The sequence below is a fragment of the Pan troglodytes genome, chromosome 9 (assembly GCF_028858775.2).
Source record: "Pan troglodytes isolate AG18354 chromosome 9, NHGRI_mPanTro3-v2.0_pri, whole genome shotgun sequence".
Taxonomy (NCBI): Eukaryota; Metazoa; Chordata; class Mammalia; order Primates; family Hominidae; genus Pan; species Pan troglodytes.
This window is the reverse complement of record NC_072407.2, coordinates 63,566,933-63,583,039: the sequence shown is the minus strand read 5'-3', so window position 1 is coordinate 63,583,039 and position 16,107 is coordinate 63,566,933. Positions and strand designations below refer to the sequence as shown.

The 16,107-nt window shown below is 44.2% G+C and overlaps 1 protein-coding gene across 1 annotated transcript in view; it reads left to right on the top strand.

Moving 5' to 3' along the window:
* Positions 1-146: 146 nt before the first annotated feature.
* Positions 147-16,107, top strand: part of DDB1 (damage specific DNA binding protein 1) — a 33,466-nt gene continuing 17,505 nt past the window's right edge. The window contains exons 1-10 of the mRNA XM_016920993.3: positions 147-320; positions 1,539-1,687; positions 3,158-3,274; positions 3,648-3,869; positions 6,339-6,453; positions 7,528-7,625; positions 9,097-9,255; positions 10,144-10,227; positions 10,830-10,946; positions 11,545-11,647. Of these exons, the coding sequence (XP_016776482.1) occupies positions 260-320; positions 1,539-1,687; positions 3,158-3,274; positions 3,648-3,869; positions 6,339-6,453; positions 7,528-7,625; positions 9,097-9,255; positions 10,144-10,227; positions 10,830-10,946; positions 11,545-11,647 (1,225 nt within the window). The 5' untranslated portion in view covers positions 147-259. The remainder of the gene's footprint in view (positions 321-1,538; positions 1,688-3,157; positions 3,275-3,647; positions 3,870-6,338; positions 6,454-7,527; positions 7,626-9,096; positions 9,256-10,143; positions 10,228-10,829; positions 10,947-11,544; positions 11,648-16,107) is intronic.

Below are 16,107 nucleotides of genomic sequence, written 5' to 3'. Positions count from 1 at the left end.
GGAAAGCGGCGAGGCGGCGCCTCCGGGGGCGGGGCCTCCTTCGGTTGGCGGCCTCGGGCTTCGGGAGTCCTCCAAGAGGCCAGGTGAGGCCGTCCCGTGATGCCCCGCGCCCCGGCCGCTCTGGCCTGCAACGTGTCTCTGGGGCGGAGGCAGCGGCAGTGGAGTTCGCTGCGCGCTGTTGGGGGCCACCTGTCTTTTCGCTTGTGTCCCTCTCTCTAGTGTCGCGCTCGAGTCCCGACGGGCCGCTCCAAGCCTCGACATGTCGTACAACTACGTGGTAACGGCCCAGAAGCCCACCGCCGTGAACGGCTGCGTGACCGGTGAGGCTGCCGGGGCCGGAGACCCCGGCGAGTGAGGGAGTTGGGGGGAGCCGCGGCCTAGGGAGGCCCGCGGCCCCGGGGGCGGCCGGGCAGGAGTGGGCCCGGCGAATGGAAGGCGCTGGCGGCCGAGGAACCTCCCCCAGCACCGCGACCTCGAAAGAGTCGTCCCTGTACGCGCTTTTTGGGGGTTGGAAGCCGCTCTCGAGGGTCCCCTTTCGTCCTGGGGAGGTCATTCGGCCTCGAGAACAGGGCGGGCCCAGTGAGACAGAGGAGTGTGAGTTGGTTGTGCGGTGTCGTTTGGGCCCGGAGATTGGCTTTCTGTGGCCAGGAAAAGGGGAGGTGGTAGTGACGACTTTGGGGTCAAGATTTTCCTGTGGGGAAGTCTGGGGGGCCCAGGAGGTGGAGGGATGTGAGGAATGCCCGCATTATCCCACAGAGGGAGAGGAGCCCTCTTCAGGTTAACCCCTTTGCCTGGGGCTGTTGTTTACATGAGGGCCCTGCTGGAGAAGAGGGTTTGGTTTGCCTGGCCCAGTGCTGGGTTTGCCTTGTTGACGATGCGCTTGGATTGTTAAGGACACCGATGTTCAGAACCCGGGAAGAGTCATCTTAACCCACATTCTCAGCTGAATATGCAGACCCCAAGCTTGCATGTTTATATACACCCTAATCATGATTCCAAAACAAAACTGTTGTTCAGAGTTGGAGGTAGCTGAGTGTGGATGGAGGTATTGGTAGACTGCCAGGAGGACAGGGGGTGTGGACAAAACAGTGTTTTCATATAAAGCTCTGGGACTTTTCTTCATTTGACTTGGTCTGTCAGATAAAAGTTTTGTGAGACTTTAGATGAAGACTGGAAGAAGTGAACACTTTCTCCGGCATTCTCAATTAGAGCCTGCCACTGTAACTGTAATAGAGTAAAATTTGAGGGGCAAGAGGCATGAGAAGGGATTACGCAGTCATTGTCATTTGGAGGACACACGGCTCTTAGGTCCAGTCCAGTTTTCTTAGTCTGATTAGGGAGGTAGCTTTGTTGAATGCATGAACTGAGACTCTTTGAGGTGCCGGATTTGGCAAGAAGGGGAGTAGCTGGAGGGAGTTGGAGAAGTATGTGAAGTAAATGAGAATTCTGGAGGTATTTAGACATAAGTGATAGGATTATTTTGAAGGGATGGGAGGCCCTTCCCCTGAGTTCAAAAGTTAGAGGGTCTGTTCTTTCAGGACACTTTACTTCGGCCGAAGACTTAAACCTGTTGATTGCCAAAAACACGAGATTAGAGATCTATGTGGTCACCGCCGAGGGGCTTCGGCCCGTCAAAGAGGTGGGCATGTATGGGAAGATTGCGGTCATGGAGCTTTTCAGGCCCAAGGTAAGTGTTGCAGTTGGGACAAGCAGTGGAGGGGGAACTGTTGGTCGTAGGTTGTTTTATGTTATTTTTGTTTGTTTATTTATTTTCTTTGAGACGGGGGTCTCGCAGTGTTGCCCAGGATGTCTTGAACTCCTGAGCTCAAGCAATCCCTCCACTTTAGCCTCTGGAGTAGAGTAGCTGGGGGATTGTAGGCATGCCACTGTGCTTGGGCTGTGTTAGGTTGTTTTGCGAATTCTTGGGATGGGTGGAATATGCTTTAGGAGAAAAACTCTTCTCTTTTTTCTCTCTTTGGATGGCAAATTTCAGTATGTACTCTTGACCAAGCTTTCTAGAAGTAAAAGGAGAGATTCATTAGGGAAACATTTATGAAGTTGACTTCTTTAGAAGGGAGAAATTAAAGCAGTTTGTTTCAGAGGATAGGCTACAGAGTGGGGCAGTCCTGGCTTCATTTCTTGTTAATTCTGACTTTAGGTGCCACTTAAGGCACCTTTCAGATCAAATCCCCTGGGTTGTTGTGACGATGAAATGATTCAGTAACATAGGGCCTATCATATAGCAAGCATTTACAGTTATGTTAACAATTACCAGGCCGGGCATGGTGGCTCACGCCTGTAACCCCAGCACTTTGGGAGGCCGAGGTGGGTGGATCACCTGAGGTCAGGAGTTCGAGACCAGCCTGGCCAACATGGTGAAACCCCATCTCTACTAAAAATACAAAAGTTAGCCGGGTGTGGTGGCAAGTGCCTGTAATCCCAGCTACTTGGCAGGCTGAGGCACAAGAATTACTTGAACTCAGGAGGCGGAGGTTGCAGTGAGTGGAGATGGCGCCCATTGCACGGTGACAGAGCGAAGACTCCATCTCCAAAAAAAAAAAACACCAAACAAAAAAAAACAATTACCATCAGTATTTTCATTATTTTAGCGCAAATGTTTTCATCCAAATCACCACCACATTGCTTTATGTTGTCTTAACTGAATCTGGCAAGAAAGCAGTGGGTTCAAAATTTTAATTATAACCCTTTGAACAAAACAGTAATTTTTCAGAGTCTGTGTTAAATAAGTAGGACTTTGTTGATCCATTTTAGCTTCCGTTGTTATTCCCACATTTTTTTTCTCTTTCTTCAAATACTTGGGGAGGAGTGGAGGAGGCATTACATTCATCTTTCAGAATTTGAATGGGATGATTGAGATTAGCTTGAGATTGAAATAGATGAAGACTTTGTATGTAGAACAGAGAGATGGAGAATCATGAAAGTGAGAACTAGATGTTTACCAGCTTCAGTTCTGGCTTTTTGTACATGCCCTTAGGGTGTATGTGTACCTAGTGTGGGTTACAAGCTCACCATGTATTTTCTCTTTAGGGAGAGAAGAATTTGGAAAATTCTTAAAGAATTTGGTGTGCTTAAAGACTGCACAGGTTGTTCCTGTTTTAAAAAGAACCTCTTTTGATAGCATAATATTGGTTTCCAGGGGGAGAGCAAGGACCTGCTGTTTATCTTGACAGCGAAGTACAATGCCTGCATCCTGGAGTATAAACAGAGTGGCGAGAGCATTGACATCATTACACGGGCCCATGGCAATGTCCAGGTGAGGTGGCTGCTTTAGGCCAATGAAAGTTTTCTAAGTAGGGCTGTCATGATTCATGGAAAAAATTAAAGTGCTGGGGGCAGCTCTCTATTCGATCAGAGAAATAAGGAGAAGACACTATGGGTTTGAGCTTTTTGGAGAAAGGACTCCTGTAGTTCACTCAAGGCCCAAGGGGCAGGGTAATAATTCATTGAGATTCAGTGTTTCATGAAAAAGGCATGCACTGACATTGGGGCTCCAACTATTTGGCCTATCAAATAGATCCATTAGTTTTACTACCTCTCCTAAAATTTTTCTGCACAAGTGGTGCCCAGTGTCCTCTGTTGCTCTGTGGATGTTGAGGTTCTTCCCTAATCCCGATTTTGTTTCTCAGGACCGCATTGGCCGCCCCTCAGAGACCGGCATTATTGGCATCATTGACCCTGAGTGCCGGATGATTGGCCTGCGTCTCTATGATGGCCTTTTCAAGGTTATTCCACTAGATCGCGATAATAAAGAACTCAAGGCCTTCAACATCCGCCTGGAGGAGCTGCATGTCATTGATGTCAAGTTCCTATATGGTTGCCAAGCACCCACTATTTGCTTTGTCTACCAGGTACTGGATCAGGAAGAGGGAGGGAGAAACTGTGAGGTTGATGTGATAGGAGTTGTTTTTGCTAACTGGCGTGTCTGGGTTTGGTAGGGTAGAGAGAAGTGTTTAATGTGTTTGTCCTGAAATGTTTTGAACAACACAATTAATATGGATCAGACTTTCGTTGCTTCTTGAGTGCAGTAGTACTTATTGTGGAGGCAACAAGCTCTCTGGGGCTTGTAGCAGGTTTTAATCCTGAGATTACACTCTGGTTGTGGGCCTTGGGAGATTTCATAGGATGACCCAGTTTATACTTTGATTCTCTTACTGGAGTGCTAGGGGATTATTAAAACTTAGTTGTCAAGAAATTATCTAGATCTTGCCTTTATATTAAGCAAAGAGAAATTGTCTTGGTGATGCCTTATATGTGTTTTTTAAGAAGAGGTTTACATTTTGTCCAGTAATCACTTACTGGTGACTTGCTGGCTTATTTTAATTTTATTTTATTATTTTTTTTGAGACAGAGTCTCACTCTGTTGCCCAGGCTGGAGTGCGATGGCCTGATCTTGGCTCACTGCAACCTCCGCCTCCTGGTTCAAGCGATTCTCCTGCCTCAGCCTCCTGAGTAGCTGGAATTACAGGTGCATGCCACCACGCCCAGCTAATTTTTGTATTTTTAGTAGAGACGTGGTTTCACCATGTTGGCCAGAATGGTCTCAAACTCATGACCTCATGATCCGCCCGCCTCGGCCTCCCAAAGTGCTGAGATTTCAGACGTGAGCCACCGTGCTCGGCAACTTGCTGGCTCTTAACTTCTATTTTAGTCTGCCTAAAACTGTAGCAAAGCTGATCCTGGGCAGCTGTTCTCTGGTCCAGATCTGTTAAGCGGGGGTGGGGTGGTAGAGCACCAGACTAACATGCCAGTATCTTGGTAAAATCTCAGCCCTTTAACAAAGGGCCATGCAGCATAAGATCATTTCATTTGCATGTGGCTGAATAAGTGATGGAAGGAAATGATAGTCCAGTTCCACATAGAGTGTGTTGGCACATAAACAGTTTGATAGCCTTGTTATATATTGGAGGTGCTGATATATTTTTATATATTTCTTAGTGTTACTGTAGTTCTGAAGCTATTGGAATAAGACCCAATTGAATAAGGTTGAAACCAGGAGATTTTGTTTGATCTTACTAAGTATGAGTTAAAATAAAAACTTAGAATTTCTCTATGTTCTTTAGTTTTGTAATATTAGGTCATTAAAACTTTGATGTTGTTGATTATTCAAGGCTGGTTGTTCTAAGCTTCAGGGCTGCCAGTTGTGATCAGATCTTCATTTCTGCATGTGTGTCTCAGAGGCCCAAATCCACACTTGAACTTCTTGCGAAGTTGTGTCATAACCCTACTCATTGATGGGAAAATGTTTTCATCAGCCAAAAATTACTATCTTCTGTTTTATGCCAAAAATTCAATTTGACAAATATTTAGGTACTTAATGCTATGTGAAAGGTATTCATGCTTCAGGAGCTGTAACAGTGACTAAGATGTGATCCCTGCCCTGAAACACATTGCTGAATTCCTTCCATAACTTCTTTGTTGAAGCTATCTTCCACTGGCTGAGTGTAGCTTTCTTCCAGTCCCTGCTTTTTAGCATCTTAAAGGTGACCTTGGCAGTCCCAGGACTGACATGAGTCATAATTCAGAAAAAGGAGGGGAAGATGATGTTGACAATGGCAGGACTGAAAGTTTTGACAACTTTAGCGGAGCAATCAATTGTGTTCTCTCTACCATTATTCCATCAGAATGCTTTTAAGAATTGTATCAATTTAAAAAAAATCTCATAGGTGTAGCTTATCAGTGCGTGTTTCACTTAGCTATTTTGTAAGTTTCTCGAGGCTAAGGAACACACACAGGCACACACACTGTATCTCTTTTTTTTTTTTTTCTGAGATGGAGTCTTGCTCGGTCGCCCAGGCTGGAGCTCAACCTTCGCCTCCTGGGTTCAAGTGATTCTCCTGCCTCAGCCTCCCGAGTAGCTGGGACTGTAGGCATGCGCCACCATGCCGGCTAATTTTTGTATTTTTAGCAGGGACGGGGTTTTGCCGTGTTGGCTAGGCTGGTCTTGAATTCCTGACCTCAGGTGATCTGCCCACCTCAGCCTTCCAAAGTTCTGGGATTACAGGCGTGAGCCACTGTGCCTGGCACACAGTATCTCTTATAGTACCTAGTGCAGTGTGACAAGTTCATTTTTCTAATACTTTAAACCTTTCTTGGTTGGTTGAATTGTTAAGAATGGTAGATCTCAGATGCTGCAGTCTACCTAGGAATTCATCCCAGGCTCAGCTGGTGATTGTCAGTATACTGATGGATAAGGGTGGGAGGGCTGACATGACAGGACTGTCAGATGCTGGGTAGTGGTGGCTTATCCCTTACAGCACCTCTCTCTAGCCCAAGGCTCACCCTTCCTAAGGGCTAACCATTTTACCTTTCCCCCCCAGGACCCTCAGGGGCGGCACGTAAAAACCTATGAGGTGTCTCTCCGAGAAAAGGAATTCAATAAGGGCCCTTGGAAACAGGAAAATGTCGAAGCTGAAGCTTCCATGGTGATCGCAGGTTGGTTGGGGGTTTAGGAAATGTGCCTCCACCTGGGTCTAGGCTAGTTCCCTGTTCTTGTTCGCTCCCTCACCTTCTCTGCCCTTCGTTTTGGCGCTCAGTATTATTGAAGGTGTGCATTGTTTACCACTCCTTTATGTTTTCTTTCTCTAATTGTGCTTTGTTTTTTTCTGTCTTTGAGATTTTCTGTTTTTCACTTCTCCCCCCAAAAGTATAACTTGTCTTTTACTTGGGTGGAGGGATTGACTATAAAACATTGAGATTGATTTGCACAGTGGCATATGGAAATGAGTCTCATTATTTTATTGCTGGGCATAACATTTAAAACTGAAAGGAAGCCAGGATCTATAGTCCCAGCTACTCAAGAGGCTGAGGTGGGAGGTTCACTTGAGCCTAGGAGTTTGAGTTCAGCCTGGGCAGCATAATGAGACCCCATCTCTTTAAAAAAAAAAAAAAACAACAACAAAAAACTGAAAGGGAGCAATAGAGCTTATCTGATTTCTTTACCTCATAGATGAAGAAACAGGGCCAGAGGGACCTGCCCATGCCTGTCCATGATTGACAAAGTCTGGGCTAGAATCCAGGCCTCTTCACTCCTTGTCCTAAGTCTGCCCCTACATTATGTTTGTCTCACTCAGTAGGGAAGTTTTAAAACTCTTAAGAGAAAATTGGCTCTTCTCAGTGGTAGCCCTGATAATGGGGGGAAGTTAAGCTAAGGAACAAGAGTGGAAACCAGGAAAAAAAAGTAAAAGCTTTTACTTGGAAAGGATTAGAAGTTGAGAAGAAAAATGGGGGAGAATGCATGGGGAAGAACACGGAGAAGACTCCCCACCCATAGGAATAGTCGAACACCAGAAGAGTGGCAGTAAAAATACTACCAGGATTAGATAATGGCCAGTTAACAAATTCTAAGAGTCTCGTAAAGGCTATCATGTTCCCTGGGCTTTGATGTCCTTTTTAAAATAATGATGATCTTAAAGTTTGCCTTGGGGCTAACTAGACCTGTACTCTTGCCAGTCCTGGTTTGGCAGACCCAGAGTGCTGAGCATTCTAATTTTGCTGTCTTTCCTGCAGTCCCAGAGCCCTTTGGGGGGGCCATCATCATTGGACAGGAGTCAATCACCTATCACAATGGTGACAAATACCTGGCTATTGCCCCTCCTATCATCAAGGTGAGCGCAGTCCTACCTTTTTTTCCTTCAATCTTTTCTTTCCTTGTCCTCACCTTGCTCCTCCCTTTCTCTTATTTGTCAAAAGGAGATTCACAGATGCCTGTTACACAATTTACTATGTATATAAGATATTGCGTTGGCCATTGGGAATACAGAGAGAGATTAGCCTGGATTTGCTTACAGAGAACTTGCTTGCTAACTTAGATAAATGATAATCAAAATAGGCTTCCCCTTTTCATTGACTGGGGCAACTTTTTTTGTCAAAGAGACAGGGTCTTACTCTGTCGCTCAGGCTGGAGAGCTAGAATGCAGTGGCATGATCGTAGCTCACTGTAGCCTTGAACTCCTGGGCTCAAGTGATCCTCCTGTCTCAACCTCCCGAGTAGCTAGGATTACAGGCATGAACTACCACATGGGGCAACTTTAAGAGGGGAAAATTTTGGCAGTTTCTTTTTTTTTTGAGACGGAGTTTTGCTCTTGTTGCCCAGGCTGGAGTGCAGTGGCACGATCTCAGCTCACTGCAACCTCCGCCTCCCAGGTTCAGGCGATTCTCCTGCCTCAGCCTCCTTAGTAGCTGGGATTACAGGCATGTGCCATCACGCCCGGCTAATTTTGTATTTTTAGTAGAGATGGGGTTTCTCCATGTTGGTCAGGCTGGTCTCGAACTCCCGACCTCAGGTGATCCATCCGCCTCAGCCTCCCAAAGTGCCGGGATTACAGGCATGAGCCACTGTGCCCGGCCGTAATTTTGGCAATTTCTATTGCATGTAATGTTTTCAGGGCTCAAGTCATATAAAGTAATATATTGATAAATTATAAAGGCTAAAAAAGTCAAAAATGTCAAGGACTTAGAATATCAAGTTGTAAAAATTAAGCCTTAAAAGTTTCATTTTACTTTCTTTTTGAGAAAAAAGAACAAAATCTAGCTGGCTACAGTGGCAAGTTCCTGTAGTCCTAGCCACTTGGGAGGATGGCTTGAGTCCAGGAGTTTAAGGCTACAGTGCACTGTGATCATGCCTGTGAATAGCCACCGTACTTTAGCCTGGGTGACATAGAAAGACCCTGTCTTTAAAAAAAAGAACAAAATCTGTGGTAGCATTGCCACAGTGGTAGGGGGTAATTAGTGGTATTAAGAATAAATAACAACATTTGTAGTAGCATGCATAGTTCAGTAGATTTTGGCAGCAGCTTCCTATTCTGTGTATTTCTATTTTCCTGCAGAATGACGACATATCAGTAAACATATAAGATATATTGATGGAGCGCCTCAGAAAATTATCTTCAAAATAAAAAAGCTCCCCATTTTCTATTAATGGGCAATAGGATCTATCCTCATTTTCATGTAATGTTATCTGAGCGATTTGTCTGCTGGTAAAATGGCTGGGTTTGGTAAAGGGAGTGGTCCAGTAGGGTTTGTTTTCTGGTGTAGAAGATGCTGAATCTCTAATGACTGTTTCCTTCCAATTGGCAGCAAAGCACGATTGTGTGCCACAATCGAGTGGACCCTAATGGCTCAAGATACCTGCTGGGAGACATGGAAGGCCGGCTCTTCATGCTGCTTTTGGAGAAGGAGGAACAGATGGATGGCACCGTCACTCTCAAGGATCTCCGTGTAGAACTCCTTGGAGAGGTAGAACTTGTTCTCCCTGTTCCTCTACAATGTTCTTTTAGGTTCCTAAAGACACCAAATGTGTGGTCCCACACCTCAACTCTGGGAATTATGTTACTTAACACCTAACAACAAACTGTTGTTCCTGCTGTGGAAGTTGACTGTTGAATGAGTTAGGTATTGGAGCATCTCACAGGATCCTGTGATAATCTATCCAAGCAGCCTGTGAGAAAAGGAAAAGAAAGGGAAACAGAAAAGGATATAATCTGGAATTAAAGATCAATCTAGCTGGTTTCAGTGGCTCACACCTGTGATCCCAGCACTTTGGGAGACCGAGTCAGGCAGATTGTGTGAGCCCCAGGAGTTTGAGATTAGCCTGGGCAATATGGCAAAACCCCATCTCTACAAAAAGTACAAAAATTAGGTGGGTATGGTGGTGTGTGCCTGTAGTCCCAGCTACTCGGGAGGCTGAGGTGGGAGGATCACCTTAGCCTGGGGAGGTCGAGGTTGCAGTCAGTGAGCCATGGTGGTACCACTGCACTCCAGCCTGGGTGACAGTGAGACCCTGTCTCAAAAAAAGAAAAAAAAAAAAAAGATTATTGCTGATTTCAGTTCTGGGAGGAGGCTCCCAAAAAGTTTAATATTAATACTTAGGCAGTATCTTTTGGAGCAGGAATATGCAAGACAAATTATAGATTTTTCTGAGTGTAGGGATGCAATAGATGAAGAATCAAAAACTTCAGAGATTTAGAAACATTTGCTTAGTGTGACCTGGGAATTTGAAACAGAACTGTTCTGAATTATGGCTGCAGTTGGGAGTTTTCTCAGCAGATGTCTGAGATGTGGGTAGTATTTGGATCCCACGTAGGGTCCATTCTCATTTCTTTCACATTGCTGACTTTCTTCCAGACCTCTATTGCTGAGTGCTTGACATACCTTGATAATGGTGTTGTGTTTGTCGGGTCTCGCCTGGGTGACTCCCAGCTTGTGAAGGTGAGAAGACACTTGTTTCTGGTTTCTTTTTTGCTGTACTCACTGTTTCTTCATCAAATTTCTCCTATGTTTGGCACCTCTCAGAATCTCTCCATTTTATCCTCATCCCTACTATCCAGCTTTCTACTTGGTTAATTTAACATCCTACCCCTGACTAGCTCTTTGCCTTTGTGGTTCATTCAGCAAATTTGCCAGGCAAGGTGCTAGGTGCTGTGGATACATTGATGAACAAGACCCAGCTCCTACCTTCAAATAGGTCATAGTTTAATGTAATGGATTTCTTCTAGAATATGAAAACTTCGGACCTTCTCTGCAGAAAAATGCATGCAAACATTTTACATTAATTTTCAAACATTCACTACTTCTCTGAAATCCATCCATGGACTCTATCTAGGTCAGCAATCCTTGGCTGATTAATGGGTCACCTGTGGGACAACCATATTCTTTCGTCAATAGTCCCCTTCTGGAATCATCCCTTGGAACATGAGAATGGCAGATCTAGAAACTAGTTATTGAGAGTTTCTTTTGGACAATAACCATCTCTTTTGGGTGGGTCTGTTAGGGTGTTCTAGGACTAACATAACATTGTTCTTTCTTCTTAGCTCAACGTTGACAGTAATGAACAAGGCTCCTATGTAGTGGCCATGGAAACCTTTACCAACTTAGGACCCATTGTCGATATGTGCGTGGTGGACCTGGAGAGGCAGGGGCAGGGGCAGGTAAGGGCCATTCTGAAAGTGGATAGTTGGTATATGCCCACTCAAACTGTGTCCTCCTAGCTATGCTTATCTAGAATGGGGAGGGTGCACTGAAAATACTTTTAAGAGCCCCCTCATGAATCCCAGTGATATAAGGATAACTACTGTTTATTGAGTGCCTATCTTGGTCTGCCAGGCACTTTATATACATTATCTCTAATTACACAAGTACCCTAGATAGGGATATTTGGCCATCTCAGAAGTGAGGAAAATTAGGGCTGAGAAAGATTAAGTAACTTTTTCCAAAGTCACCTAACTTAATAAGTGGCAGGTGTATCTAACAGATCCTGTGCTCATTCTAGTAAACTAGGTCCCAGCGATCTAAGCAAGCTTGCTAGGAGCAGCGGTAGAAGCTTTTTGCTTCCTGGACTAGGATGTCCTGTCTGCTCTGTAAATTTGAAAGACTTTGGAAATCAACCTCTGCCAAGTCTGCATCCTCAAACCTAGCCCCACAATAAAGGTTCTTGGATTTAGGTATACCGTGTTTACTTTCTGGGCATCAGTATGACTGGCCCAGTATCTTGAGGGGGTTCTTTAGAAACGTTTTCTCTGCTTGCAGCTGGTCACTTGCTCTGGGGCTTTCAAGGAAGGTTCTTTGCGGATCATCCGGAATGGAATTGGAATCCACGAGCATGCCAGCATTGACTTACCAGGCATCAAAGGTAGCTTTTTTGGTGGACATAGGATGCAGATCTTACATGAGGGACTTTGGCCTTGTTACATGTTGTGAAGGCGTTTTGGTGGGAGCCAGAGGAAAGCAGATCAAGTGAAGAGTGAAAGTCGTAACAACAGATCAGAAGCTTAAACATATCTGAAAGTATAAAAGTAAACTTTAGAAAAAAAAAAAAGAAAATACTACTGATCAAAATTGGTAGTGGAATAGAGGACTAGGGGATTAAAAGATTATAAATTAAAATTAATGTTTATATGAGGCAACTGATAGAATTCATAAAGAAAGGAGAGACTGAGGATATTTTATGAAGATATAAGTATAAATGTGGTTTCTAGATAAAAAATATAAATCTTCCTAAATTCCAGGAGAATTTTAATAAAAAAAAGATCAGAGGCTAGGCGAGGTGGCGTGGTTCATGCCTGTCATTACAGCACTTTGGGAGGCCAAGGTGGAAGGATTGCTTAAGCCCAGGAGTTTGAGACCAGCCTAGGCAATGTAGACCTCATCTCTATAAAAAAAATTAAAAATTAGCCAGGGGTGATGGTGCATGCCTGTGGTTGCAGTTACTTGGTTCTAGCCTAGGTGGAAGATCACTTGAGCCCAGGAGGTTGAGGCTGTAGAGAGCCATGATTGTGCCACTGCACTCTAGTTTGGGCGACAATGAGACCTTGTCTCACCAAAAAAAAAAAAAAAAAAGAGAGGCTACACAGTGAAAGACATTTAGAATGTATAAGCGTAACCTAAAACAGTATGACAGAATTGATATGGAACATAGCTGTCATGTCAGTAAATGTAAATGTCCTGTTTGAGGACAGCATAATCAGATTAAATCATAAAACAAAACCACCTTAAAGTTGTATATAGGAGGCACATCTTTAAAAGAGTAATTCTGAAGGTAGGTGCAGTGGCGTGTGCCTGTAGTCCCAGCCACTTGGGAGGCTGAGGCAGGAGGATTGCTTGAGTCCAGGAGTTTGAGACCAGCCTGGGCAACATAGCAGGATCCCATCTCAATTTAAAAAAAGGAGTAATTCAGAATATGAAAAAAAAAGTATGGGAAAAGGTGAATAAAGAAATAGAAGTATGGCCAGGCATGTTGCCTGACACCTGTAATCCCAGCACTTTGGGAGGCTGAGGCGGGCGGATCACTTGATTTCAGGAGTTCGAGACCAGCCTGGCCAACATGGTGAAACCCTGTCTCTACTAAAAATACAAAAAATTAGCCAGGCATGGTGTGGGTGCCTGTAATCCCAGCTACTCGGGAGGCTGAGACGGGAGAGGCACTTGAACCTGGGAGGCGGAGGTTGCAGTGAGCTGAGACTGCCCCACTGCACTATAGCCTGGGCCACATAGTGAGACTCCATCTCAAAAAAAAAAAAAAAGAAAAGAAATAGAAGTATATGAAATTGCAAAGGAAGAGATCATGTAACTACAAACCCAAGATAATCAACTAAAAAACTACTATAGACAATACAAATTCACTAAGATAGCAGGATGTAAAAGTAATGTACTGAAATTAATAGCTTTCATGTAAACACAGTCAATTAGAAAGCATAGTAGAGGAAAGGGGGCAATTTACCATAACAAGAAAATGATAAAGTACCAAGGAGTACATTTAACAAAATTGTGCAAAACCTATACAAGGAAAACTTAAAGATACTCCTGAAGGAGGAAAACAACAAGTTGATCAAACGAAAAAGACACACCAAGTACTGCAAATCAGTATTATAAAGCTGTTCTCTCTTTATATTTAATGTACCTGAATATGTATACAATTTTTCCTTGACTTAGACAAGTCCAAATGGAAAAAGGAAGAAGCAGGCATAACCAGGATAACTTTAAAAAGAGCAATGAGAGGCCGGGCACAATGCCTCATGCCTGTAATCCCAGCACTTTGGGAGGCCGAGGCGGGCAGATCACAAGGTCAGGAGATCGAGATCATCCTGGCCAGCATGGTGAAACCCCATCTCTACTAAAATACAAAAAATTAGCCGGGGGTGGTGGCGCGTGCCTGTAGTCCCAGCTATTCGGGAGGCTGAGGCAGGGGAATCACTTGAACCCAGGAGGCGGAGGTTGCAGTGAGCCGAGATCGTGCCACTGCACTCCAGCCTGGCGTCACAGTAAGACTCCATCTCAAAAAAAAAAGAAAGAAAAAGAAAGCAGTGAGACATGTTAGCCCTACCAGATACTGAAGCATACTGTTAAGCCTCTATAATTAGAAGTGTAGTATTGCTGATGAATAGGCAGAGTCTAATGGGCAGATTCAGAAGTCCAGAAATGACATAATTACATGTGGAAATTCAGTGTATGATAGTGGTGGCTTCTCAGTTCAGTGAATAAAGTTGGGACTTTTTAAATTTTTATTTGTATTCATTTTTTGAGATAGGGTCTCACTCTGTCACCCAGGCTGGGGTACAGTGGCATGATCACGGCTTACCATAGCCTCAGTCTCCTGGGCTCAAGAGATCTTCCCTGTGTCAGCCTCCCAGTAGCTGGGACTCCAACCATGCGCCACCACGCCTGGCTAATTTTGTTTGTGTTTGGTAGAGACAGGGTCTCCCTATGTTGCCCAGGCTGGTCTCAAACTCCTAGGCTCAAGCGGTCCTCCCGCCTTGGCCTTCTGAAGTGCTGTAATCACAGGCATGAGCCACTGAGCCTAGCCTTAAAGTTGGGACCTAATAAATGGTGTTTTTGGGATAATTGATAGTCATTTGGGAAAAGACAAGTTTGGGTTCATACTGCCTGCCAAATGTACACTTGGCTAGAATCTAAATGGATGAAAAACTTAATGTAAAAAATGAAGCCATAACTATGACTCAAAGTACAGAAGCCAAAAAGAAAGATTGATAAATTCCAACTATATAAAAATAAAACACTTCATAGCAAAAGCAAAACAAAACACTATTAGGTAAGTCAGAAGAAATGACAAACCAGATAAAAATATTCTGTAGTTCATCTTATAGACAAAAGGCCCAGTCTTCCTAATTTATAACACATTTATAGAAAGATCACTAAATTTTCTGTCCCCAAACTAGCAAAGGACATGAATGGACAGGCAACAGTCCTGAGAAATGCACATTAACACCAAACAGCAGTACTCTACTAGTTGACCAAAATCCAGAAGTTTGACCACACATTATGTTGGTCGGGCTGTGAGAAAATAAACATGCTTGTGCATCCTCTATAGAAGGGAATTGGGCAATATCAAAGACAGCAGTTAGCGATTTACTTAGTAGTCCCAGTTCTGAGCCTCTACCTGACCTGTATATGTATAAAGTGACATAAAAATACAAGCTTATTTCTTGTGGCATTGTATGTTATAGCAAAATACTGAATAAATGTAATGAGAAGGGATTTGTTAATCTGCATAATTTAATAATAATGTATAGATAAATGATTTACACAATTAAATACTGTGTTCTGATAAGGGCTTCAAGCATATATTGTTCAATGAAAGAACAAGGTGCCAAATAGTGCATGATAGACTGTTTTATATTTGTATTTGTTTGTAATACTCTATTTCCTTAAAGTAAAAAAAATTAAGCTTAGTGTTACATAGTGGGCCTGTAGTCCTTACTGTTCAGGAGGCTGAGGTGGGAGGATCACTTGAGCCCAGGAGATCGAGGCCAGACTGGAGCAACGTGGCAAGATCGTCCCACACCCCATCTCTTTACCAGAAGGCTAAACAAGATGCCTTTATTGATTACTTGTTTGGGGGATGGGTTGGAGGGAGGTATGGGAATGAGACTTTTCTGTGTACTTTTAAAAAATAAATTTAGGCTGGGTACAGTGGCTCACACCTGTAATCCCAGTACTTTGGGAGACCGAGTGGGCAGATCATGAGGTCAGGAGATCGAGACCATCCTGGCTAACACGGTGAAATCCAGTCTCTACTAAAAATAGAAAAAATTAGCCAGGCGTGGTGACACGCACCTGTAGTCCCAGCTACTCAGGAGGCTGAGGCAGGAGAATCGCTTGAACCCGGGAGGCGGAGGTTGTAGTGAGCCGAGATCATGCCATTGCACCCCAGTCTGGGTGACAGAGCAAGACTCCGTCTCAAATAATAAATAAATAAATAAATTTAGACTTTGGGTCATGGAAATGTATATCCAATCCCAAATTTAAAATAGGCTCAAAACAGCTTTAAAATTATCTAACTTTTGGCCCGGCGTGGTGGCTCATGCCTGTAATCCCAGCACTTTGGGAGGCCAAGGTGGCGGATCACGAGGTCAGGAGATCGAGACCGTCCTGGCTAACACGGTGAAACCCTGTCTCTACTAAAAATACAAAAAATTAGCCAGGTGTGGTGGCGGGCACCTGCCTTCCCAGCTACTCGGGAGGCTGAGGCAGGAGAATGGCGTGAACCCGGGAGGCGGAGCTTGCAGTGAGCTGAGATCGGGCCACTGCACTCCAGCCTGGTGACAGAGCGAGACTCCGTCTCAAAAAAAACAA